The sequence below is a fragment of the Streptopelia decaocto genome, assembly GCF_964273445.1.
Source record: "Streptopelia decaocto genome assembly, chromosome: 1".
NCBI classification, from domain to species: domain Eukaryota; kingdom Metazoa; phylum Chordata; class Aves; order Columbiformes; family Columbidae; genus Streptopelia; species Streptopelia decaocto.
Genome location: NC_138663.1, coordinates 25,365,904 through 25,393,574, shown reverse-complemented (window position 1 = coordinate 25,393,574; position 27,671 = coordinate 25,365,904). Strand labels below are relative to the sequence as shown.

Here is a 27,671-nt window from a genome sequence, read left to right as displayed (position 1 = left end):
CAGTGGTTTTCCTAAGCTAGCAAAGGATTACAACTTTTGCATTTGTATATTTTGTTTAAATTCTCTGCAACAAAGCCATGAAGCAGAGTACCCAGGTTGTCCAGCCTGGAGAAGAGAAGGCTCTGGGGCCTTTCAGTATTTAAAAGGGGCCTGTAAGAAAGATGGGGACAGACTTTTTAGCAGGACCTGTTGTGATAGGACAAAGAGTAATGGTGTTAAATTAAAAGAGGGGAGATTCAGGCTATACATGAGGGAGAAATTTTTTACAGTGAGGATCATGAAACACTGACACAGGTTGCCCAGAGAGGTGGTAGATGCCACATCCCTGGAGACTGGATGAGGTTCTTAGCAACCTGATCTAGTTGCAGATATCCCTGCACATTGCAGGGGGGGTGGACTAGATGACCTTTGAAGGAAGGTTGAAGATGACCTTCCAACGCAAAATATTCTATGATTCTACCCAGCATCCCAGACAGACAGAATAATTGTTGGACCAGCTCTATAGCGGTGTCTCCCACACCTGGCAGTCAGGGGACTAAGTTAAGATCAAGAAGAAAAAATCTCAGCCCCAACACCTAAATAATGCAGAAGAGACTCCTGAATTTACTGCCTATCTTCTACGGGAGTTTCATGATCACAAGGTTATTACCTATTATACCTCTCCCTCTCTTTGAGTTTTGCATTTCAGTAAAAGTCCTGTTGAAGCACCCAGGTTCTTGCAAGTGCCTTCATATATAGTGAATGAGTATTTTCCAGCTAAAAAATGGTTTCATTGAAGAATTCCCAGTCAGCTGCATTTCTAAGTGTTTTGCATTAATCTTTAAGGGCGGAGATAGAAGAGCAGAGAAGATCTAAGATTGTAACTAAGTGGAATACAGTATTTCTAGTTAAAGGGGAAAAAATACTTACTTTTTGTTTTCAAATTTAATTGAAGTAAAAAATGCAGGAATTTTCTTACTTTCCTTAGGAATTATTGTCAGTTAATTAACAATACTTTTCTTCTTTTGTTTTTGTTTTTTTTTTTAATAAAAATATGTTTCCCTGCCACATTAGCTCAGAGTTGCTGACGTGCTGTAAATTCAAGTTGTGGCTTCCCAAGAAGTAGGTTTCTTTTCTGGTAAAGCCCTTAATTCTTATAACTTCTGTGATACCAACAAATTTAATGGGCAAAACATATGTGAGTGTAAAAGACCAAAGAGCTCTGCAACCAACATGCATGATAATGAGAGCTGAAAAATCAATTATAACCTCTTTTCCAAAATTAATTCTTTTTTGAGTAAGATCTCCTACTCATGGTAGCAAAGTTGTTTTTGAAGTTACGTTCTTTCCACTTGCTACACTGGAAATACACTGTTCATTGCAATGAATACCAACTAATATTATGCCAGTTAAGTCCAAAGTCACTATGTAACTTTCTTAATATGTTATTGAAGTACAATACTGATGCAAGGTGGATGTCTAACAGGCAAACTCTCCACATGCACTAAAATAAAATAATATTTCACATTTAAAATTTAGATTTCTTTTTTTGAAAGAATTGGCCTTAAAAGAGATGAGAATTGTGGACAGGTCTAAAACTTGAAACAAGATTAATCCTTCTAAAATGGATTGCAATGGGACTTATCAGCTATTCTGTTTTAGCAGTGCAATTTCAAATAACCTTGGGCATGCTTATATTAAAGATTTTTGCATTTATGCAAACATTAGGTAATTTGTTACATCATTACGGTATGTGCTGATTGCAAACCTTTAGAAGTCATCAAAAAATATGGCAAGGTTACTACATCAAGGCATGAGATTAAAAACAAATTAGGTATTAACTTAGCCTGTGGCCACTATTTATTCTTTATTTCTGTAGTAACTAATATGACAAGGCTCACCAGATGTGGGACCATGAATTTGCATTTCAGAACAAAAATTATAAAAATAATAACCTTAAAGTAAGCTGATGCAAGTCAGTAGGGAATAATATTAGTTCATTTGTAAGCTAAGCAGGCATATTTTCAATTCTGTTGCAAATTTGGCCAAGGATATGTAAAACAGGTGTGTTTATATAATGTGAAATATTTGTAAAAGCTAGAAACATCACACAAAAACCATCAATGGGATAGCTGGAGAAGAGCTTATGTGCTCTCCAAATTGTCTGTATTTTCATCAATTTTATACATCTATAATAAAATAATTACCATGTAAATTAGCTTCCCCAGAAAGATTACTTTATTTAGAGTATCACAGCTACAATGTTATTGTCACTTCAAATACATCCAGTAATGGAATTTCAAGAAAGTCAGTTGTTCTTCCTTTTTTTTTTTTTTTTTCCTCAAGTTTTGCCTAACATTCTCATAAAGTGGTTTTAGCAGAGAGGTAGACCTGTGTCTTGTGCTAAATTCCATTAGATCTTCCCCCCCTTGGCGAGGAGTTGCAATATTTGCATTCTGTCACAAGGATCTGTCATCTCCTGCAACTCCACTGAGTCTGAACTCTGGTTTTTCAGGTGCTCTAATCTCTGCACAGCTTTTGTTTAATGATAATGAGAGAGGAGGTGATTTCTGGGCTATCCTCACGTATCTGGCAGTGTTTGCCCAGGAGCAGTGAGGATTCATGCCTGCACTCAAAGTCTGCATCCTCTCCTGTGGCAGCTGTGCTCCTGCAGTCAATCATCATGTCACTATCTTGGCAAATTTCTCGGAGTATTTCCTTCCCCTGCTGCCACTTTCATCTTCTTTGAATTTGCTCCAGGGACAGAGAAGGCTACAAGATCATGAATTTGGGTGGAGAGCATTACAACTGCATTGTCTCCTCCTAACTTACAGCTCCATCTGCAGAGCTCACATCTCAGAGAATGAGTTTTCTGAGCAGCAAAGGGGATAGATAGATAGATAGATAGATAGATAGATAGATAGATAGATAGATAGATGGATGGATGGATGGTGTCGTATCACACATTCTTTTGTGCCACTGATGGCAGAGCAGCCATTTATAGCATTTCTTGGTGGAAAGCTAGCACACATGGACGTCTTCCAGACACAAGAATGTGCTGACCTCATGGAAGAAAAGTATGACTGTAAATGTGACAATTATAAAAAGGCAAGAAATATCTTTCATTACAGATAAACAGCTAAAGGCATTTGAAATTTCAACTTTTACTGTGAGTGTTTAAATGATCATTAAAATAATTAATTTCAAACTTTATTCCCATGCATACAGTATGACCATCATTCAGGATGTTAAGAAAATCAAGTGAACAAATTCAGACAGCAAAACTGTTTGAGTTGGTTCATTGTGCATTTGCGCCTTACAACAGTGCCTAATAAGTTATGTTCTTCCACTGAAGCTTTTTCCATGGTTGGAGAAGTCATTGCTCTCATGTGGATTTTCTCGAGTCTAATACAGGGCAGGTTCATACTGCAACATTTTCATTAGTGAAAGGAAGGAGCAAAAAAAAACCAAACCAAAACTATTAGGGACAACACAGCATTTCAGGAGTACAAAATTCATCTCCAAAAGAATGTATTTTCTTTCAGATAGGTAGAAATCAGTCAATTCATTCAACAGACACAGGGCAGAATGAAACAACAGATAAAGAATTGTGCACACAAACATATGGATGTAAGCTTTATTTCCCTAGGAAGCCAGATAAAACATTTCAGTGATTAATATATAAACAGCAATTGCTCATATCCTGCAGACTTTCAGGAAATAACTGAAATCTGCAAGTAGATTTAACGGAGTCGGTAGCAGATAAAATTAACTAAAAGATGAAGATGTAATTGCCTGAGCCTGTACACAAAGTCAAGCTGAAAGATAAATGGCAGTTCCATTTTCCTGTTGACTGTTAAAGCAAATTAATTATCTAGGGTCATGGATTTGTTTCCAGAAATAGGAATATGAATCTCAGAATTTTTCTGAAAGACTTTGTCATAAGTAGAAAAGGAAAATTATTTCTCAGCTAGATGATTACCATCCAGCCACAATACTTCTGGGCCAATTTTGCCCTTGTGAGGAACATTTTGTGAAAGTGTGAAGTTTCTGCACAGTGCTGCACTAGACAAGGGTAACATTATGTATTTTCTAGTCTCACCCAGCTTATTCCTAGGATCTGGCTCTGGATGGAGTTTCCCATTACATAAAGTTGATTGCCCAGAACAAATACGATCATGCTGTAACTCTTACGTGGTGCTCAGTCTCAAGACAATTTAGTTATTTAACTAATGTCCTCCAATAGCCATGGTGTGTAGCACAGCAGGAATGATCGTTATTTCCTGCAGAGGGAGAATGAAGCTGTGGGTGATGTCCCTGCAGCAGCAGAATGGGTGGAATTTGGGAGACAGTGGGATCCATGGCAGCTGGGAGGGACAGCTGGACTGGGGGACTGTCAGGACTGGAAAGAACGGAAAAATAGCAGCAACAGCAGAAAAATAGCAGGCAACAAACAGGAAGTGAGGAAGAATTATAATAAAACAGTTGAAAGCATGTGAGACCAGCAGACCTAACACTGACACTGGCAGACAAAACTGCCAGGAATGCTGCAATCGACAACACACGTTCGCAGCAGCGTGCCGTGGTGAATGGATTCTGGCCCGCCAGACAGGACTGCTCTGGCGCGGCAGCGGCAGGTGCCAAAGAAAAGCAAAATGATCATTTCTAGTAGTATGAGAGCTACCCAGGCTTGTAGTTGTACGCAGGCTCCGCTGCACCACTGCCTGCTCCTTCTTAGCTATCACTGTGTCTTGAAGTCCTTAAGTGAGAGCAGGGTATCCACAGTGATAGACAGGTTTTGCTTTGTGCACTCTGTACATCAGCAATCTTCGTGTGCAACAGGCAGCAAGGCTCCTGTATGAGAAACCGAAGCACAGGAACCCACCAACAGTAGTTGTGACCTGGAGCATCCATCTAGAGATGAGCTAGCTTGGTCTTTCCTGATTTTTTCAATCCAAAGCACTGGAAATGTATCCTTCTTGAAAACAAAGAAACAATACATATGGACTATAGGTCTGGAAACACTGTATTAGACAAAAGTTTAAAATCAGAGTACAGAATAAAGCCCTGGAAATCATACAGCTTAGAAGACAGAATGGATCTGGAATGAACAAGGAAAGGGAAGGACCAAAAATTGATAGCAGGTGGAATGCAAATATGGGAAGGATGGAGTTAGAGATATGGTAAACAACCCTACATGTGAGAAGAAATAGAATAAATTAGAGTAACTGAAAAAGGACATTACTGGGATATGCAGTGGGTAAGGACAAAAGAGAGGGAGAAGATTTATAAGTCCTAACCCCATCTGAGAAGTGTACATCAAAACATAAATCCATGTTTTTAAATCAGTTTTTTTCCTGTCAGTTTAAAACTAATGAAACCTATGCAAGTAATTAGCTTGAGGTAGATCACAAGGCAGCTGTTAGATTCCTTTATGTCATTCTGTCACAAGTGATGATAAATGATTTATGTGAAACATTTGCTGGAGAAATGCCGTCAACATTAATGATGTTTTATCAACAGAAGAAAACAGCAGCTCCTGTGGCCTCCCTTCCTTTCTCTGTGCTAAACAGTTCTGTTGCTGTGTAGAAGTCTTTGAGCAATGTTGGTTGGAATTCACAAATAGAGTTTCTTTTTACCTTGATTGCATGGTTGGTGTTTAGTTCTTTTTCACTCGGTTTGCATCCCAATAAACACTGTCATTAATCAATGTTCCTCCATCAGGAACTGTTCTAATTAGGCTGTTCTAAAAGTTTAGTTAATCAATAGAGTTAATTCTTTACATTTATACACAACAGGAAGTTTCCCATTGTAAAAACAGTTTCTTTTTGTACAGACTGAGTGGATAATCACTTCTTAAATGTCCGTTTAAGCTTAGTTCCATCAGTATGTTATGATAAGCAGCACTTAAACACACAAGCCCACTTGGTGTGGCTACTCATTTGATTATACAATATGAATTAACGTTGGCAGAAATGAGAAATTTGACATTTTCTCCACCTGTCTGAAAAAAAAAAAAAAAAAAAAGCTGAAGAGGACCACAGATAGATAAGTAAGTTCCTGTTTGCTTTTCAGTAGACATTGAACAAAGTTGAACTATATTTTAATTTGCATTCTACTACATAATGCCCTCCCATCCCTTGCTGTAAAGCACTACAATGAACCATTTTTGAAGTAGGTTCCTATTTTTGTAAAAGTCTCTCACATTCCAATAAAAAATGAAACATAAAGGGGGGTGCTTGAAGACAGCAGCCTCTTAGCATGCTGGAATTTCCTCTTCCCTTTCCATTAATGTGGACAGAGCACGTGCTATTAGTAATCGGAATGACTGAGACACAGCCCCAGGAACTGGGTTTCTTGGTTTGCTTGATCTGGGCACCACAACACACAGGAACTAGATGAAAATACCTTTGCACAATAGCCCTCAGAGAGGATTTTCTGGCTATTCCCAAGTTTGCAAAGATGAGAATGTGGCAAAGTCAGGCATGAAAACTGGAGCTTCAGGGAAGTCATAAGGTCCCAGTGTCCCGGTTGTCCTCAGATTCTGGTCATGAAGCAAATGATAAGAACTTTTTGTATGACTGTGGTTCTAACAGTGGAGTCTTTGTACAGTATTTGTACAATATTGTTCTCTTAAACTTCTGCTACATGAAAAGTGCTCCCAAACATGTCTATGAACAAATTTTTATTTAAAAACCATTACAGCCATCACTGAGCATAAAAGCAAGTGACTCCATCAATTCAGAGTCCCCTAATAACACCTAGCTTTTCTCCTAATGAACAGGGGAAGTCATTACTTTGCTGTGCTTTTACATGGACTAACTTCTCTTGCTGCATCAAACCCTTTCACTTTAATAAAAGTGCAGGCATATACGTTCCTGGGAAGAGTCAGTCTTGTCATCTACATAACAAAATGGGGCCAAGCAAATTCTCTCACAAAACTTCAAAAGTATTGTCATTCCTACACCACTGTGTCAGAAGTCACCCAACAAAGAGTGATCTATATGAGCAATAGTATACAGATTCTTTCAAGTAAGGCTCAAGGTGAACAGTAACTGAGCTTAATAACCAGCTAAAAAAATGTGCATTGCTATGCATGAAACTAGTTGGTATTACTGCTTTGACAGTATGGATTACATGGCTAACAATGAAGCGAGTAGGGAAAGTGATTCCTTTGGCATATCGTATTTTTTTTTTGCAAAGTTGATAGTTACTGTTATACATTTTTCCCCATCTATAATGACATAGGAATTAAAAAAACCAAACCAAACCAAAACAACAACTTAGCTACACCCTATGTATTTGAGACATAGCTAACATCAGTCTTCATAAAATATACACACAAAATTTATGCTTCACTTCCCAAAATTCAGTCACCCTTAGCTAACTGCTCACAATATATGTAAAACATGAGAAAAAGCCACCATTTTCCTTTGGTCCTGACACTCAAAACCATCCCATACAGGTTTTTACTCAGACTTGGCTTAAACACACACTTTATTTCCTTGCTTGGATGTATATAGCACAGATGAGAACATGATAAGGAGATAAAAAGCATGGCAGAAAGTGAGCCTCTTCTGCTGCCACAGTTCTTAGGCTCCTGTACCTATGCCTGGCATCACACTAGCTCTAAAACTTCCTTCCCACAGCCAAAAAGCAAATGTGGATAAAAGCATCAGTCCATGATTAGAGCAATAAATATTAGATAGTGCTAAACCTGGGATGAAATAAACTATTTGGGGCATTGAAATGATGTGAAAAACCTCAGCCCCAAACAGCTAAAAATAAGTTACAGTATTGTAACTGGATTGCATTGCTTCATCACTACCATCTGCTTGGTTTTTGCCCTTTTTTTTTTTCTTTCCCTAGTCCAAACAGCAGTTCTAAAGGCCGCATGCTCTCTCATGCCGCAATGTTGTTAATACCTGTGTAACTGATGTCTGCTCAACAGAGCTGCTTTTTTCCCTTCGGGTCACTCCTGAGAAGACACATGAATTACTTTCATTAGTTTCGTCATTTGTAACGCTTTTTATGCACTATTACCACCTGTGAGCATTTAAGGGATAAACAAACAAAAGCATAAAGTCTGATCGAAAAGCTGCAAGTGTTCCCTTTCTCTCGGCCAGACTTGCGGCGCCGCGCTGGGATCGCGGAGCCCCCCACCCAGGGCCGGCAGCCGCCCGGCCGAACTGCGCCCGGCAAAGCGAGGCCTGAGAGAGGGCTCCTGGGGAAAAACCGCACGGACCTGCGGGGCTGGTGTGTCCCCGAGACCCGCGACAGGTCGGGAGAAGGAGGGCCGGGAAGGGGTCGGGAAAGGGCCGGTGCCGCCCCAGCCCCAGCGGCCGCCCCGAGGGCGGAGCGGCCGCCGCAGTGAACGTCGGCGCATGTAGTTTCCCGCCGCCTCCCCGCGGGCGGACTACATTTCCCGTGACGCCCTGCGGGAGAGCGCCAGCCACGGTGTGCGTCAGCGGCGCGGGCAGCCAATCGCGGCGCGGCTGGAGCGAGCGCCGTCAGCCGCCAATGTTGTTTTCGCTGAGTCGAGCTGCTGGTGTTGTTGGCGGCGGCGCCATATTGGAGGGGACGAGCCCCCGTTAGCGAGAAGCCCCTTGGCGCTGGCCCGGCCGCCGCCATGCTCTATCTGGAGGACTATCTGGAGAGTGAGTGTGTGCGGGACGGGGGTGCCGGGCGGCCGGGCACGGCCGGGGCAGGGGAACCGGGGGGGAGCCACGGCGAAGAGGCGGCGCTCCCCCTCCCCCACGGCGGTGCCGGACTGACTGACTCCCTCCCTTCTCTCCCGCTCCCCCGCCCCTCCCTCTGCCCGCAGTGATCGAGCAGCTTCCCATGGATCTGCGCGACAGGTTCACCGAGATGCGCGAGATGGACCTGCAGGTGCAGAGTACGTGAGTCCCGCCCCCTCCGCCTCTGCCCGCCTCCCCGCGCCCCAGCGCCCGCCCGCCCGGCCCGCCCCGCCGGCGGGGGGCGGCCGCGGGCTCCGGCCCCATGGCCGCGCCCTGCCGCACGGCGCGGGCCCGCGGGGAGGAGGGAGGGGGAGGCAGAGGAGGGAAGGAGGGGGAAAGCAGCAACGCCGCCGGGCGCTCCGACCTGAGTGGGCAATTCCGCTCCCCTCCCCGTCGGCCCGGGGCGTTCGCGCCCTTTCCCCACCCTGCGCCCCGGCTCTCCGGCAGACGCTGCTCCGGGGCGGAGGGCCGCGCCGCGGGGCCGGCCGCGTCTCGTCGGCACCGGGCGCCTGGCGTCGTCTCCTGCGGGCGCGGGGCGGCGGGCTCTGGTGTGGCTGCGGGAGGCGGCGCTGCGGAGGCCCGGAGCCGCCGGGACGCAGCGAGGGGCGGAGCGCGCTCGCCTGGCGCCGTGTCAGCAGCCGCGCTGAGCCGCGGCCCCGCAGAGCCGCCTGCCAGCCCGCGCCGGGCCCGCCCCAGCCCCGCAACTGAGTCTCGGCCCAAGTAGGGTCTTACAGGAGTTTCGCTCCTGGGCTTGTGCTGCTCCCAAAGGCACTTTTGGTGGCACGGCCCAAACTCTTTAGATTTTTGATCCCTAAGAGCAGTGATGGTGGTTTGGAACGTGAGTTGTGTCCCACTCCTTCGGCAGGTAGCGACATGCTGTTTCTGAAACTTTCCAGCCAGCTCTCCTCGTAATAGCTTGTGGGCAGGTGCTTTTTGCTTAGCCTCTTGTGCCCTAGCTGACACATTAACAAATACACAGTCTGGTTTAGGTCTCTTTGTAGATAACTTTGTATTATAGCCTGATATAACTGCTTTACCCTGTTTTCAGGGTGCATTGCCTTTTCATCTTTTCTAATGTAATATCATCTGTGACTTTGGTGTCCCATAACACTCAGTTGTTGCTGTCCTGTAACTGTGATGGAGAGGTCTTTGTTAATGAAGTTGTTACTGCACAAAAGATGAGAGAAATCATCAGTACAGAAGCGTAGGACTAGTGTAAAGAAGAATGAGAGAAAGGGCAAGGGTTGAAATAACAAGTGAATGCCATACAGGAATACAAAATGCAACACTGTGTGGGAGCACAGTTCTTGAAAACAGTAGTTTAACCTGTAATACTTTGAAGTGAGTTCTCAGGCTTTCCTTTGGATATTGACTTTAGTGGACCCAGCTGGACTGTTTGACAGACTTTATTGGCAAATGTTGAACTAGCTATAGGATTTTTTTGTATGCTGTGGCCTAAGTGTCATCTTGGGTTCAGTGCTTAAAGCTGTGGGAACAGAGCACTCAGAAGTAACTTGCTGGAGAGCACCAGGAGAGGGAGTGGGCAGCTTACTGACTTAAGCAGTTCTGAGTAGGATCACAAATTGTACTTGCATTTAGTAGGGAGGCAAAGAAGAGCCTACTAGCACTGCCAAGGTTGCAGTAGTGTCATTTCCTCTACTTTGAATGGAAGTGGCAAATAACACTCCATATTGTATTACTGGAAGTAAGAAATAACATTGAACATTGTATACTAAGACCTGCCTTAGGCCCAGAGAACAATTCTCTCAGACCTTGGTACTTCTTACTTCTTGCACAATGAGTGACAAAACATCCATAGACATCTATGAAACTTCTGGACTAGCATCTCTTGAACATCAGTTGCTGAACTGCAAACCTGGAGGTTGTTCTCATGCTGTGACACAGTGATTTGTGGTGAAGATTAAGTGTCTCTGAAGTACTTGAATACAGTACCTTGAGCAGTGCTGTCCCAGAAGCCTATATGAGTTGTAATTCAGAGAAAACTGTGCTGCTGTGTTTTAGAGTCAGTGTTGACTTCAGGTTTTGTCCTGTTAGGACCATGTAGACTTCTAACAGGGCAGGTGCTTCTGTTGTTGGAAGAAATAGTAAACCAACTGTACCTACTGTATGTCCTGATAAGGCTGCTGTGGGAAAAGTGAAGACCATCTGAGTTGTGACTTGACTGTTGAGCTCCAATTGAGACGTTTTGATATGGAACATAAAATGTGTTTCTCTGTTTAGGTTAAAATAATGAATTATCAGGCCTCCGTGGTAAAATGTTAAGCTCTGGAAAAAGGCCTTTTTTCTAATAGAATTTCTGGCAACTCTCTTGGGAAATCTGATCTAAGAAATTAGTATCTCAGAATATAGCATCACAGTTGGATTTAAAAAGGTGTGTGAGGGAGAAAAGGTGGAGGAACTTGAGTGTATCAGAGAGAACATTTCATGTAATTTAGTAGATCTGACCTGCATTCCCTTTTGCTATTCCTGCCCTTTCAGGAGAGACTAAGTTTCTGGGGAAATTTTCCCGTATGCAGTTTCACAGAGACTGATTTGTGTCCTCAATAAAAGTTAAAGAGGGAAGACTTTTTTTCTTTCATGTCTATGGAGCTATTAGAATAATTATCACCTAGCTGTTTGCACTCTGGGAATAGAAGATAGGACATTTTGTCTGTTGGCTTTATGGACCACATTGTAGTCATTTAGTCAAACAAAGCTTTTGGAAGCCTCCACATAAAGTGTGTGCTGCTTCCTTGCTTCTCAGGCTTCTTAATCTTCTCCCTGAGTAACACAGTGCAAGTGGAAAATGCTCATTATACAAATTCTCCCATCTTTAACCTGCTTTACACCAAAATTTTCAGTACTTTTTTGTCTGGGTCTGAATACTGTTGATGTGAGCCTGTGTCACAACCGTTCGAGCTTGGGATTAGTTGCTCTCTGTCTGGTCAGTTGTTAGGTTCCTGTTGGTTTTGATGGTGGATGTTCCCAGCATAGGGAAAACTGATGAATGTTTTTGCTTCATTTAGTATGTATGATTTTGGTTATTTACATGAACAATTAACTCTAGTTGCAAATTTTCAGAGAGTGAAAAAACCTTTGTCTTCATTGGATTTGAAGAGTTAATCATACTTGGGGATTTATGAGTTTCTTGAACTACTTAATTCACTTTTTTTTTTTTTTTTCCCCCAAGAGATAATGGCCATCATGTGATCCAGTTTTAATGGTGGTTTCTGGAAAGGATGTTAAGTATTTTACACTCTGAGCCTGAAGTCTGTAGGTAGTTGGCTCATTGTCATGTTTAATTTGAAACTGTTACCTGGACATTATTGCTGAGAATACTGTGAAAAAAATGTCAGTACTATCATCTGTCCTGAGACTAGCAAGGCTGTGCAACAAATAACTTGTAGTTGACATTTTCCTATCTTATGATAGTTAATGTTAGAGAATTGTTGGCTTTATTTTTTCCCATTATGGTATTTCTCAGCTTCATGGAAGTGGGAGTCCTGTCCAAACGGCACCTCCTCAGTGCATTTACCCCTTAGTGCTACCATGTGGGGTGGGGGGAATAATTTTGTGAGTGCTTTTGATTTGCTCTGACCCTCCCTAGCATATAATGGAGAGGGCCTTGACTTAAAGGTGGTGACTTGACTATTCAGTTGCTCTACCTTTTTGAGGCACTAATTTTTTTCAATTATTTGGTTTTGTATTTGGCTGTTTCTCTTAGGAGAATATTTTGTTTCCTGCTCAGTTTGTAACTGGCTAGAATGTTCCAAAGTCAGCAGTCTAGAGCCCTGGGTGAGGAGTTTGGGTCGTGCTTTAAGTCACTACCACTGCTCTTAGGGACAAAAAACCTTTAGAACTTGGAGTCCTGCCTGTCCAATGCTGGAGAGCACAAGAACTTTGATGAGAATCCTACAGAATGCAATTCTGCTTCTTGGAAATTAAGGTAAATATTTCCCTCCTCTGTCCACTGTCACTTGGTTGTTTTGGGTTTTTGTTGTTTTGTTTTGATTTTTTTTCTTTTCTCCTCTCTAATAGTTTACACAGTAGTCCTGTCAACTTTGTTTAAGGAAAAAAAATCCACCTTATTTCATAATGTTTATATACATGAGAAACTAAAATTTATCTTAATCTTTTCCTATGCTACAGATGCAATGGATCAGCTTGAGCAGAGGGTGAATGAATTTTTTATGAATGCAAAGAAAAACAAACCTGAATGGAGAGAAGAACAAATGACATCAATCAAAAAAGTAAGAATATCACAGGAGTGGGTCACATTTTTCTTTTGTAAACAAAGGTAACCTTAGGAAAAACAGCTTATGATTGATGGAGACTTAAGCATTCAGAACTGTGACTTCCCTTGGGCTTTCACAGAGATGGATAGAACTACCTAGGAGGAGAAAAATTACTGAAAGTTTTCTTTGATCAAGTATTTCTCTCAAGTTTTACCTAGTATTTGCTAGCATTTTAAAAATTATCCTGAAGTGGTGAGGAAACCAGGTACTAAATTCTCAGCTTGGACTTTTTGTTTCTGCTTGTCTGACATGAAGCAGCATAAGTTAATTGCCTTGCTTTTAGAGGATATTTTTCAAGCTTAGCTGCAGCATTTCCTGTGATTCTGCCTAAGTCCTTGTATATGTTGTGCATATGGTATATCTAGCTTTAGGGAGGGAGAAATAAGAAGATGGATGTGTTTTATTTTATCCTTCAACACTTAGGCATTGGTGGTACTTTTAACAAGGTAGTCCATAATTTTGTCAGGAGAAACTCCTTTCTAGTCTCCTACACTGGCTGCTTCAGCCCCTTGTTTGGCCAAGGTTTGTTTTTTTTTCTTAGTTAATACAAATAACTTTCTATAGTCAAAGCTCTGACTTCACTATAGTAAATGAAAAATTTGCTTTTGACTTTAGTTGGACCAAAATTCCAAGTAGTTTTCACTTAAGCAAGCAAGATAATTCTCAATTTTCATTGCAGAGTAAAAGGCACTTAAATCTGTTTAAATCTAGAGTAAAAACATGTGTGAAAATATATAAAAAAAAATTCTGTAGATTTCCACTAGTTAGAGCAGATTTTAAAATTGGATTGCTTTAGTCAAATTATTTTATAATACACCTATGAGTTGCAAAGATGTTTTTTAAAATAATTTCAACCATAAACTGTGTACATCGTTATCTCTGTTTAACTACAGTGCTGGAAAGGCCTCCCCTCACAGTACTGTTTAGCATCATTTTGAAGGGCAGTAGTATCTCCAATGGTCCTGAAGATCCATACAAAGTAAAAGACATCTCATTTCAAGTCCAAAACTGTATGCTCTGTAGTATAAAATGAATCCAAGACTGTTTTTATTTTTGTAGTGTTTCATGCAGAAATAGAAATATCACTGTAGGAGGAAGTGTCCACATCTTGTGGTTTTGCTTTTTCCAAGGCATAAACAATAAATTGATACGTAATATATCCCTCATGTAAAATTAGATGATTGCTGTTTATGGTAGAATTTCACAGCCTTTCTGAAAACTGATTTGAATTTCTCCTTTTAACTTGCATTTTGTGCTGGATAACAATAGCTTAAAATGACTGAAATTAATTCAGTTATGTTCATGATTAAAAAAAATCTCTTTATAACAGGATTATTATAAGGCTTTGGAAGATGCAGATGAAAAAGTGCAGCTGGCTAATCAAATATATGATTTGGTAAGTAGAGAGAAAACTTTTTGGTGAGTTACCTAATTTATGCTGTAAGGAGTTCTAAACATTTTGATAAGCTCTGCAACTGTGCCACTTGTACTGTCAGCTATGTAGAGATTTTTGGTGGTGAAAGAAGCATTGAATATTTTATTGACTTGCTTTGGATAGCAAGTGTCACTTCAGTTCAAAACATACAGAAATAATGTTAGAAATCCTAACATTTTCATGCATGTCTCATTTTCATGAGAGCATTCAAGGACTTTAACATCCTTCTTAAAATGTGAGGCCCACAACTACACACAGTGCTCCAGATGAGGCTACACCAATACTGAATGAAGTGGGATAATCCCCTCTTTTGACCAGCTGGTTGTATTGTGTTTGATGCACCCCGGGATGGGGTTTTGCCCTCTGGGCTGGCCCACACTGCTGACTCACACTGAGCTGCTGTCACCACCACCCCCAGGTCCCTTTCTGCAGGGCCGCTCTCCAGCCACTCCTCTCCCAGTTCATAGTAGTGCCTGGCATTACACAGAATCTGACATTTTGACTTGTCAAATATTATAGAATCACAGAATGGTTTGGTTGGAAGGGGCCTTAAAGATCATCTAGTTCCAACCCCTGTGCCGTGGGCAGGTACTCCTTCCACTAGTCCAGGTTGCCTCATCCAGCCTGACCTTGAACACATCCAGGGATGAGGCATCCACAGCTTCTCTGGTAACCTGTTCTACCACCATCATGCTGAAGAATTTCTTCCTTATATCTAATCTGAATCTACCCTCTTTCAGTTTACAGCCATTACCCCTTGTCCTGTCATTACATGCCATTGTTAAATGTCCCTCTCCATCTTATGTGTAGGTCTTCTTTAGGTACTGGAAGGCTGCTATCAGGTCTCCGTACATCCTTCTCTTTTCCAGGCTGAAGAACCCAGCCTTCTGATCATCTTCATGCCCTCCTCTGGACTTGCTCCCACAGGTCCGTGTTCCCCCAGAACTGAATGCAGTCCTCTAGGTGGGGTCTCATGAGAGTGGAGCAGATGGGAAAAATCACCTTCCTTGAGCTGCTGGTCACACTTTTTTTGATGCAGCCCAGGATACAGTTGGCTGTCTGCGCTCCAAGTGCACATTGCTGGCTTGTGTTGAGCTTCTCATCAGCCAACAGCCTCAAGTCCTTCTCCTCAGGGATGCTCTCAGTCCTTTCTCCTCCCAGCGTGTATTTGTGTTTCGGGATGCCCCAACCTGTGTGCAGGACCTTGTGCTTGGCCTTGTTGAATTTCATGAGGTTCACATGGGCCCACCTCTCAAGCCTGTCAGGGTCCCATCTGGATGGTATCCCCTCTAGTGTCTTGACCACACCACACACCTTGGTGTCATTGGCAAACTTGCTGAGAGTGCACTCCATCCCACTGTCCATGTCACCTGACAAAGATGTTAAAAAGCACTGATCCCCATACTGAACCTCGACAAATGCCACTCGTCACTGGATGTCGAGCTGTTGACCTTAACTCTTTGAGTGCGACCATCCAGCAGTTCCTTATCCACTGAATGGTCCATCTGTTGAATCCTTGTCTCTCCAATTTAGAGACAAGGATGTTGTGCTGGACAGTGTCAGATGCTTTGCACGCACAAGTCCAGGTAGATAATGTCACTTGCTCTTCTCTTATCCACCAATGCTGTAACCCCATCATAGAAGGTCACCAAAGTTTCCAGGCATCGTTTGCCCTTAGTGAAGCCATGTTGGCTGTCACCAGTCACCTCCTTATTTTCCATGTGCCTTAGCACAGTTTCCAGGAGGATCTACTGCATGATCTTGCTAGACAGAGTGGTGAGACTGACTGGTCTGTAGTTCCCCAGGTCTTCCTTTTTTCCTTTTTTAAAAATGGAGGAATAAGTTTCCCCTGTTCCAGTCAATCAAATTGCCACAACTCCTCAAATATGATGGACAGTGGCGTAGCAACTTTATCTATCAGTTCCCTCAGGACCCGCGGATGCATCTCATCAAGTTCTATGGACTTGTGCACATTCATGTTCCTTAGATGGTCTCAAACCTGATCTCCTGCAGTTGATTGTTCTTCATTCTCTGAGTTTGTGCCTTCACCTTCTGCAACTTGGGTGATGTGGCTAGGGCACTTGCCAGTGAAGACAAAGGCAAAAATGTCAATGAATACCTCAGCCTTCTCCATATCCTGGGTAACCAGGTCTCCCGTTTCCTTCCAGAGAGGGCCCACATTTTCCCTAGTCTTCTTTTTATCACTGATGTACCTGTAGAAGCTTTTCTTGTTGCCCTTGATGTTCCTTGCTGGATTTAATTCTGCCAGGGCTTTGGCTTTCCTAACCTGATCCCTGGCTGCTCAGACAGTTTCTCTGTATTCCTCCCAGGCTAGCTGTCCTTGTTTCCACCCTCTTTAGTTTTCCTTTTTGTGAGTTTATCCAGGTATTCCTTCTTCATCCATGCTGGCCTTCTGGCATTGTTGTCTGTCTTCCTCTTTGCTGGGATGCATCCCTCCCAAGTGTAGGAGAGGTGCCCCTTGACCAGTTTTCTTGGTCCCCTCTTCCCTCCAGGGCTTTGTCCCATGGTACTCTTCCAAGCAGATCTCTGAAGAGGGCAGAGTCTGCTCTCCTGAAGTGCAGGGTAGTGAGCTTGCTGTGCACCCTCCTTGCTGCCCTAAGGATCTTGAACTCCACCATTCCATGGTCACTGCAGCCAAGGCTGCCCTTGAGTTTCACATTCCCTACCAGGCCCTCCTTATTGGTGAGAACAGGGTCCACCAGAGCACCTCCTCTTGTTGGCTTCTTTATCACTTGGAAAAGGAAGTTATCATCAACACGTTCCAGGAACCTCCTGAATTGCTTATGCCCTGCTGTGTTGTCCCTCCAACAGATACTGGGTTGGTTAAGTCCCCATCAGGACCTGGGTTTGTGAACATGAGGTTGCTCCTATCTGTCTACAGAGGGCCTCATCCACTCAGTCTTCCTGGTTGGGTGGTCTGTAGCAGACCTCCACTATAATGTCACCTGTCCCTGGCCTCCCATTAATCCTGACCAAAGAGCTCTTGGTTGGCTCCTCATCCATGCACTCCAGCTGGCCATTGACATAGAGGGTGACACTCTCTCCTCATCTCACCTGCCTGTCCTTCCTAAAGAGCCTGTACCCTTCCATTCCAACACTCCAGTCACAGGAGCCATCCCACCACGTCTCCATGATGCACATAAGACCATAGCCCTACAGGTGTGTGCACGTCTCTAACTCTTCTTGTTTATTCCCTGTGCTATGTGGGTTTCATCCCGTTAATCATAGCCCAGTGCTCCAGTCTGTCTGGATCCCTGTTTACCTGTGTGTGTAGTGGCACAGAAATTGCTATTCAGTAAACATGCATTTTCCCCAGTGCAGCCCAACCTCTTCTAAACTGTGTATTCTTTCTCTTCCCCTTTCTATACTCATACCCATAACACCCCCAAGTCCTCTTAATATTTTTATTTTTTTTTTTTTTTTTTTCCTCAAAAGAAACACATAGCACTGTGTGTTGGAACGTGGCCTGCAGTAAGATGAGGGCTTCTAGCTGCTGAGCCAATATGCAGCCTTATTGTATCCTATGGTTGACTCTGCAGCTTAGGAGCAACAGTGGTATTTTGGTATTAATTCTAATATCTCTGCTGGGTTAGGGATATGGAGGTGACTAAGAAGTTATGCTTCTGTGTGTTTTTATACATGTTTAGTGCTGCGTGGCAGCGAGTTGCTGGGAAGGAAGTACTTAGCAAGCCTGAGATTAAGGGTGGAGATATTTGTGTTCCAGAACTGGATGCTATTTATTGTTGCTTTGTCTCAAAAACAGGTAGACCGTCATTTGAGAAAGCTGGACCAGGAACTTGCTAAATTTAAAATGGAACTTGAAGCTGATAATGCTGGAATTACAGAAATATTAGAGAGACGTAAGTATGCCTGATTTTCTTTTAATAAATTGACAGATTTTCTGTCAATTTACAAATTAAAAATATCATACACTTGTTAGTGGCCAGCAGTTTTTCCACTTGTTTCAAATTTGTGGTTTAACCTGCACACATTTCATCAGTCAGTAATTCTCAAATTTTAGTTTCAGCCTCAATTTTTACCAGGTGAAATCAAAATACTACCAAGTAATTAGAATAATTTTTTCCACACAATTGTTGCATTTGTGAATTGCTACAGTAAAGTACAGAATTCTTTAAAGCTGTTCTTAATGATCGTAGGTATTCAGACAAGTACTTCAACCTAATCTTGCCACCTACCTGGTTGAGAGTGTACCAATTTTCACACCATTTGCCACCAAATTGATGATAGGTCATTGTTTTAATTATAGGTGTGGAATGTCAAGTAAAGTTAGATACTCACTGGATATCTTTTTTTAAAAGGGAAGAGAATGGATTGTTTTGTAATAGAGTAGCAAGGGAGAAGCATTTTGGGCAAGAAACTTGCGTACCTAACAATGTTAGTATCCAGAATGTGAAAAAAAGTAATGTGACAGCTTTTTGGTTGTTGTGTAGAAGAAATAATCTGACCTTTCTGTGCACATGAGCGTATAGACATCAGGTTCAAATGTGATTATGATAAATTTCAAAGTTGGTTTAACTACTGTGATCATGGCGTTAAGAGACGGTGACTGCTCATACCCAAAGATAGTGAACAGTAACCTAAATCACTTTAGGATATTCAGAATAAATATTATTTCTATTAACTTTGTGTGGCTTTGTCATAAAAACTGAGAGTTTTTTGATATTTTATTTGTAATTGTTATTAAATGTAATGGGTAGAAGAAGAAAACTCCGAAATCAGTGCTTTTAATGAGCTGGCAACTACAGAAAAGAACTAGATTATTTTAGTTGGAATCCCAGCTGCAGTTTTAAGATGTGAGACAGCCTTCAGTTGAGTTATGTGTTTGGTGAGGTAGGTAGGTAGAATTTCAAGAACTCGAAAACAGAAATGTATCAGACTGCATGTTGCATCTTTAAGATATTTATTTATTTTTCAACAAAGTGAAAAGTAGAAGCCTCTTAACATTTTTTAGCTTTCAGACTAAATACCTATCGTTGAGGTTCCTCCAGAGGGCAGCCTTTGGGCTAGTTCGTAAACTGATTAATGTTAGCTCAACTAAAGTACCTCCTTATGCTTTGAACTTTTTCTAGAATAATTTTCTTTAAATTTTTGTAGTACACTCACATAGCTTTTGAAAGCACTGAAAAAAAGTTAAATAAATACTGAAGTTACAGATTTTGAAAAATGAATGGGAATTACATTATTGAATTGTATATTGTATAAATGCAAGTTGGTATTGCAGCAAGTTCAAAATCTTTTTGCCAAAGATTAACACACGAACCATTATATCTTGTTGTAATGGAAATTTATGGTCAAAGTCTGTTCTGTGCTGCGATTGCTCATGGCAAATGTTGCAAGAAATGTTACTCTTAGACTTGCATTTGTGCTGCCCTGATCTTTTTTCTTTTTTTTTTTTTTAAATTCTTTAGATTGTTGCTCTGTGTATTTTGAATGTTGAGAAAATTTGCATACTGCTCTGAAGCCCTTCCTGTTGATTGTTAGATCATCTTGGAAGACACTAGTGCTTGTGTGTTTTGACTCGTCGTGACAGGATGTGTTGTTTAATACAGTTTACCTGTTACAATCTTCAATTCATTTTGATGGAGATGGTCAGTACTTTTGTGCACCATTCTCCAACCATCACTGACTTGTATGCAACTTATTTGAATAGGGGGCATGTTGAGCAATGTTGTTATTTGTTCTCCTTATTTGCCTTGATATTAACTTATTGATTTCAACAGTTGAACAGCAGCAGTCCCCACTTTTTATATTAGAACTCTTCTTCTCACTGGCTCCTGGTTGTACTGCAAGAAAGCTCTCAAGTTTAGTGAAAATCCTTCTGGTTAAAAGAAATATAACTGCATAGTGATTTGGTTAATATGATAAAGATTAATTTAGTGTCTAAAAGTCAATAACATGTCAATAATGACTGGAATTTTCTTACCATTTTTACCTCCCTCTTAGGGTCTCTGGAGCTGGATACACCATCACAGCCTGTGAATAACCATCATGCCCATTCTCACACTCCAGTAGAGAGTAAGTATTTGAGACTTAAAAACACATCCACTTTTTGTGTTTCCTTATTTCTTGTTGAACAGTATTAAGAAAGAAAAAAAAAAAAAAAAAAAAAAGAGTTCAGACCTTTCTCCAAACATTGGAGGGGAAAAAAAAGGCATAATGCAATAATGATAATAATTTCTATTCAAAAGAAGTTCAAGAATGAAATAATAAGGTTTTGCTGGTGGGAATTATTTGAAAGTGCTGTTTTATTATCTCTGGTTCTGGTTTGATTTTCAAGCTGAAAAGGTTTTGCATTTACATTCTTTTCATTTGTTTCATTTAGAAAGGAAACACAATCCATCTTCTCACCATAATACAACAGATCATGTTCCTGAAAAGAAGTTTAAGTCTGAAGCGCTTCTGTCTACCCTGACTTCAGATGCTTCTAAAGAAAATACACCAGGTAATCGTAATTGTCCTGCATTTTATTACTTTTTAGTCAGAAGAAGAGAAACCACAATTTTATTTGTGAGTTATTGTCTTTTGAAATTGGAGACTCATACCCTTTCCTCTGGGATTTTCAGTCATTTGAAACATGAGAAATCGCAGGCATTGTTACTCATCTGTGTTGTCCATGAAGTGCATCAGCTTTCTTGTCATTTAACAGCTGCATGTTAGGTGTTTGTTTTTATTTATACTGCTTGGAAGAAGATAACAGTACAGTTTCATTCAGCCAGTAGTAGAAATATAAGAGATCAAAGCATTATTATTTTGGGAAAAAGAAGTGCATGCAACAATTTCCAAAATAAGGAAAAAAGAATTTTCACACTTTTTTTTTTTTTAAATGGTTGATCTGACATGGAATTCAGCTGCAATATAATAAAATTCCTTTGTGTATTTTCTATTTCAAAAGAAGTGAGAAGTCTTTTTGAGTAGTGAATTGAAAGAAAACCCACAGCTTTCTGCCTAATTCAGAAATTAGGGGTTTTCATATTTATTTTCTGAAAATAAAATATTGTGAGAGGTTATAGTAAGTAAACTACATTTTGGAATTTAATGCTGTTCATCAGTTTAAATTAGTCTCCCTCATATCCATTTTACTTTTTTATTTTTTTAAGAACTTTACATGAGATGGCAAATAGAATGTAACTGAGCAGCTGTCAATCTGTAGATGGCCATGGAAATCTCTGTTGCATTAGAACTGATTTGTAGTTTTTAGAATTAAGATTATGAAGTTTTAATTCAGGAACAGTATAGGTGTGCAGTCAAATTCTTTTTCTCTTGATAGTTACAGCAATCAGTATAATTTCAACAGAGATTGGATTTGTATAGACATTGACATAACAGCTGCATCTGTTCTTTGTTAGCTGAATATGATAGTGAGGACTGCCTTCTAAAATGACTTCTTGCACATGAGGATAGGTGGGGAACAAACTGTTTTGGTTTTTTTTAAGCCAATAGTGGCTGGGTCAAATGACTTTTAAACTTTTTTCCAAGGGATCAGACTGCTCTGCGTAAACGGAGTTCCTGCTCTTTCACTGGTTGTCATATATATTACTCTTCTTAAAATGCAAAGGAATTTAGTTTCATTTTGAATTTCATAAATGTGTTCTGTTCATCAAGGGTGTCGAAACAGTAATTCATCATCCTCTTCAAACAATGCATACAATACAAATTCTTCTCAACCATTGGCATCATATAACCTGGGCTCATTATCTTCAGGATCTGGGGCCGGTGCAATTACCATGGCAGCAGCTCAAGCAGTGCAAGCCACGGCGCAGGTAATGTCAAAACATCCTTGTCATTCTGCCATCCACTACTGATCAAGAAGAAAGACTAGTGAATATATATATTTTCTTTGATCTGAATTCCAGCGATCACTTTCAGCTGATGTGATTCAGTTGTCATAATTTTTGTTTATATGCTATAGTTTCATCCTGTAAAACTTACATACAGGGACAGCTTGTTTTCTGGCTTTTCCTGGGGGCTATTCTTACCGCCTTTTTACCGCTTACTGTTCATCATTTTGTTAACAGGGTAACTAATGAACCTGTGCAAATAATTAGCAGTTAGCTGCCTGGTATGTCTTCTGTAAGAGCTCCACTGTGTAATCTGATACAGTATCAGTATTGCTTTTAGATGAAGGAAGGAAGACGAACATCCAGTCTAAAAGCCAGCTATGAAGCATTTAAGAACAATGATTTTCAGCTTGGAAGAGAATTTTCATTATCAAGAGATTCAACTGGATATTCATCATCAGCTCTGGCATCTACATTAACACAGACATTAAGTTCATCAACCACAGATTCACGAAGTGGTAGAAAAAGCAAGTAGGTTTTTTTACTTGTTGACTGCAGTTATAGCTCTTTTAAAACGGCTTTTCTTTAGAAGGTTGTGGGCCATATTAGAAATACTTATTGCCTATTGTCCTATTTTTTTTCCTTAAGAGCTTTCTCGTTTTTTCCTCTCACTGTTATTTTAAGCAAACTCACTCCAGGGCTTTAAACAAATTTAGACGTTGGCCTGGTGGCAAATGTTGGGAATGACTGTGCTTTTGTAGATGATTTTGAAATAAATCTGGAGATCAGCTTCATGCCACTTGACAAATAATCAATGGTATCTGGTGGCTGACCATCCAGGACAGGAAACAGAATGAATTTTGTTTCTCATTAAAATGAAATTTAAAAGCATTTTAAACAACACAGTGTCACAACACATTGTGACAGCAATCACAAGTTATGCTTGAAAGCACTTGTGTCAGAATGCCCATCCTTTTAAACTGACTTGCGTGTTTTTCTTCATGCAAATTTGTGTTTGTTCACAGCTCAGTTAATAATAGTGTCTTAGAAGCATTTTTCATCAGAGGATATCTTGGGTGTCAGATCTGACCTATAAGCAAAAGCATAGAAATTGTATTCTGGTGCTCTTCTTGCAGAGTGATTGGTGATGCCTGAGTGGAGATTAACGTAGAATCAGTCATCTAGAAAACATAGCTATCTATTGTACATGACATATGACATTATCTATATGTAAATTGCTGTTCTATTGGTCACATAATTTTTATGGGGACTTTGTGGTAAAGCTGTTGATGGAAAATTTCGTGAAGAAAAACATTCATTAAATCTATTTCGCAGTTTAAAGCTGTTAAATTCCATTTATTAGAATACCCTGTCTTGTAATAAGTTAAGACATTTTTCCTTTCCCAAAGAACATTCAGTGTGTCCAGTTCTTGCAGTTCTTGAATGAAATCTGCTAGGGAATGATGCTTTGGGATTTACATAGTGCGGTATTTCAGAGTCAAAAAAGTACTTGTTTTATGATCCTTTTACTTGGCAGGAAAAGACAGTATCTTTTTTTTTTTTTTTTTTTTTTCCAGAAACAACAACAAATCCTCAAGTCAGCAGTCCTCATCATCTTCCTCTTCTTCATCTCTATCATCATGTTCTTCTTCGTCTGCACTGGCACAAGAACTGTCTCAGCAAACAGCAGTAATACCAGAGTCTGATTCTAATAGCCAGGTTGACTGGACCTATGATCCAAATGAGCCACGTTACTGCATTTGTAATCAGGTAAGGATGGCTTCCAACCTGAAATACAACAAGAGCTGCTGTTTCACTGTAGTTGAACTTCATTCTGATGGCTAATTTACTTACAGTCTTGCAATTCTGGTCTGTTTTTATTTACTTTCTGTTGATGTGAATAATGAACTCAGCTGTTGAAGCTGAAAACAAGTTTTCCAGTTGATGTGGCATACCTGGAGAGTTTTAAATCTGTAATGAAGACTTCAGGAATACTTAAATTAAAAATTGAACAAGTTCACAGTAAATTTAGTTAAAATTTTAAGTTAGTGAGGAATTTGCCTGGTCTTTCCTACTTTCCTTTAAAAATGAAATAAGACAAACCACAAAGAAAGCCCACATGAACCAAACAAAACCTAGTTTTGTAAAAGCTATCCAGAAACGTGAGAGACTGAACAAAAACATGAGAAACTTTTATTTTAAAATATACCTGTTCTTATTTTGAACACTTTTAAAACCATAGGATTTTTTAGAGTTTATGGAATTCTGTAATTCTCTTGAAAGTATTTTTTTCAAATCAAGTGCTTTAAATTGTTGTGTTTGCAAGGAAGATGCCAGACATCAATATAATCCTGAAAACTGGGCTGGTAGTGTACTGAGCACTGTTGTCTAGACTAAAAAAGTCAGCATTCAAAACCTGAATGAAGAATATTTTGATCTAACCTGAAATATGCAGAAGTATCTCCTTTTCTTTGTGTAATTTTTTTTTTAAACCAGTTTGCTGTGAACAAATTCTTAGGGTTGTGTAACAAAAGAAAAATCTGTTGTTGCTGTTAATGGAAAAACTCCTCAGAGGAAGAAACTTGAATGTTAGCCCTTTGAAAATGTTATTGCTTTTAATTAGTAATACAATTTTTAATAAGGTGGTTTTTTTTCTTCTTTACTAGGTGTCCTATGGTGAAATGGTAGGCTGTGATAACCAAGATGTAAGTAACAAAGTTAAAAAGTTTCATGAGACACTTGTGCTTGTAACTATTGTTTCCGGGAGTTACTTTTTTTTAGAGTTGGTTTTCATATAGAGGCTTTTAGAGTCATGTGTGTATGAGTTGAACCATTCCTCTGGAAACTTATCATCTGTCCCCACAGTTCAGGTGCTTTTAGAAACCTTCAACATTTACTGGGAAGGTTTGACATCTTTAATGTTTCCTTTATTTCTGGGAACATTTAGCTATGTCATTATTAATATCAGTTGTCCCCTTCAAATAAAAACATTTTAAAAGAATCACAGAATGTTAGGGATTGGAAGGTACCTCAAAAGTTCATCTAGTCCAATCCTCCTGCTGGAGCAGGAACACCTATATGAGGTTACACAGGAAGGCATTCAGGTGGGTTTTGAATGTCTCCAGAGAAGGAGACTCCACAACCCCCCTGGGCAGCCTGTTCCAGTGTTCTGTTACCGTCACTGAGAAGTTACTTCTCACATTTAAGTGGAACCTCCTGTGTTCCAGTTGGTACCTATTACCCCTTGTCCTTTCATTGGCTGTCACAGAGAAGAGACTGGCTCCATCCTCGTGACACTCACTTCTTACATATCTATGAACATTAATGAGGTCACCCCTCAGTTTCCTCCGAACTAAAGAGACCCATCTCCCTCAGCCTCTCCTCATACGGGAGATGCTTCACTCCCTTAATCAACTTAGTGGCTCTGTGCTGGACTCTCTCCAGCAGTTCCCTGTCCTTCTTGAACTGAGGGGCCCAGAACTGGACACAACATTCCAGGTGTCGTCTCACCAGGGCAGAGTAGAGGGGAAGGAGAACCCCTCTTGATCTACTAACCACCCCCCTTCTAATACACCCCAGGATGCCATTGGCCTTCCTGGCCACAAGGGCACAGTGCTGGCTCATGGTCATCCTGCTGTCCACCAGGACCCCCAGGTCCCTTTCCCCTGCACTGTTCTCTAATAGGTCATTCCCCAACTTATACTGCAACCTGGGGCTGTTCCTGCCCAGATGCAAGATTCTATGCTTGCCGTTGTTATATTTCATTAAATGTTTCCCTGCCCAACTCTCCAGCCTGTCCAGGTCTTGCTGGATGGCAGCACAGCCTTCTGGCGTGTCAGCCACTCCTCCTGGCTTGGTGTCATCAGCAAACTTGCTGACAGTGCACTCTCTTCCCTCATCCAAGTCATTAATGAATATACTAAATAGTACTGGTCCCAGTACTGACCCTTGAGGCACTCCACTAGATACAGGCCTCCAACTGACTCTGCCCCATTGACCACGACTCTCTGGTTTCTTTCCTTCAGCCAGTCCACAGTCCATCTCACTACCTGATTGTTCAGACCACACTTCCTCAGTTTAGCAGCAAGGATGTTGAATGTAATAATGTATTTACTGAGATACTATATTTAAACAGATGGGAGTGATGATATCGCTGTTGTACAACTTATTTGACCTGTTACTTTGTTTGAAGAGCAGAATCTATGCTTTTTACTTATGCTTCATTTTCATAGAAATGTATTGGTGATAGGTGTTCTGAAAAAAATCCCAAATTCCAAATGCTCTCTTTAACTCTGTTTTTGTAGTGCCCTATTGAGTGGTTCCACTATGGATGTGTTGGACTGACAGAAGCACCAAAAGGCAAATGGTACTGTCCACAGTGTACGGCTGCAATGAAGAGAAGAGGCAGTAGGCATAAATAAGTTTCTTCATCTGGAAAACAAATGACATACTAAAGGTTTTATAGAGGACTTGGGAGGGGGAGGAACCCCCACCACACTTCCTTGCAACCACTTAAGGGTTAACATAGCAGTCATAAAATCTTGAACTATTGATTTTGCTAGTTGTGGTTTAATATTGTAAGTAAATTATTTATGCACATTAATGTGCTACAAATACTATTCCAGTGAGCCCTGGATTATTCCAGTGGCCAACATATGCAGACATTTGTACTATCAAACCATTTTCTCTAAGCAGTGGGCATTCTACAATTATTCAATCTTCAAAAAATTCCGATAAGTCAAGATTTTAAATGTATGTTTTATATACAACAGATATATTCTGCTGCATGTACTGTACTCAAGAGCTGTTATGTAACACTATGTATATAAATGGTGCAAAAAGTCAGTGCTTCTGAAAAAAAATTGAGACAATGGTTTTTAAAAATGCCTTTATAGCTTTGGTTCTTTATGAAACTTAATTCAGCAGGCTGAAGAAAATGGTTCTTGTATACAGCGGGCTGTTGTCCTCTAGGGTACTTGAGTATGTAAAAACAAAAAATGCTGTAGAATAAAACAAACTTGTGCCATTAGTCTTTATATGTTTCTGCTCCAGAGAAGGCGCAGGCCATTAAGAGGAAAAAAGGTGTTAAAGTGATGATAAATTTTTATACCAAATGTGTTTATTTTTTTGTGCAAGTAATCCTTTAAATTTGAATTGTATTAGGTGTTAAAATAAAACAACCTCAACTCCTCAAATTCATGTTTTTTCTACATTTGTCAAAAAAATGATTTTGTTTTATGGGAGGACTTTTCTCTAGTGGGTGGATAACTATATGAGGAAATGCTGAAATATCATTTGCCTTGGTGTCTCTGCCTCAGGACACTCAGTGGCACACGCTTCAATGGGCGCAGCAATCCCAGCAGTGTCAATAGTTGTGTCCACAGGCAGGACTGCCTTCCTGTTT

At 40.6% G+C, this 27,671-nt stretch overlaps 1 protein-coding gene and 1 long non-coding RNA gene across 6 annotated transcripts; one reads left to right on the top strand and one right to left on the bottom strand.

Annotated features, from left to right (window-relative positions):
* Nucleotides 1-493: 493 nt before the first annotated feature.
* Nucleotides 494-10,179, bottom strand: LOC309435192. Of its 3 annotated transcripts, none has more exons than XR_014183124.1 (4): nucleotides 9,082-10,179; nucleotides 7,905-7,957; nucleotides 6,388-6,523; nucleotides 494-4,957 (listed from the first exon to the last, which is right to left on the bottom strand). It is a non-coding gene; the product is annotated as an uncharacterized lncRNA (long non-coding RNA). The 3 variants fall into 3 exon arrangements; XR_014183126.1 differs by having other exon boundaries at nucleotides 494-5,983; nucleotides 9,082-9,927; XR_014183125.1 differs by lacking the exon at nucleotides 6,388-6,523 and having other exon boundaries at nucleotides 494-5,983.
* Nucleotides 8,358-27,456, top strand: ING3 (inhibitor of growth family member 3). Of its 3 annotated transcripts, none has more exons than XM_082043123.1 (12): nucleotides 8,358-8,636; nucleotides 8,804-8,875; nucleotides 12,867-12,967; nucleotides 14,343-14,408; nucleotides 18,232-18,328; nucleotides 20,433-20,504; nucleotides 20,812-20,931; nucleotides 22,191-22,249; nucleotides 22,608-22,798; nucleotides 23,845-24,037; nucleotides 24,934-24,972; nucleotides 26,572-27,456. In XM_082043123.1, exons 1-12 carry the CDS (start codon nucleotides 8,609-8,611, stop codon nucleotides 26,686-26,688), a joined length of 1,155 nt encoding a protein of 384 aa, XP_081899249.1. In that variant the 5' UTR covers nucleotides 8,358-8,608; the 3' UTR covers nucleotides 26,689-27,456. The 3 variants fall into 3 exon arrangements, with proteins under 3 accessions (XP_081899249.1, XP_081899248.1, XP_081899250.1); XM_082043122.1 differs by having other exon boundaries at nucleotides 8,361-8,636; nucleotides 22,092-22,249; XM_082043124.1 differs by lacking the exons at nucleotides 8,358-8,636; nucleotides 8,804-8,875 and adding an exon at nucleotides 12,530-12,663 and having other exon boundaries at nucleotides 22,092-22,249.
* The last annotated feature ends 215 nt before the right edge of the window (nucleotides 27,457-27,671 follow it).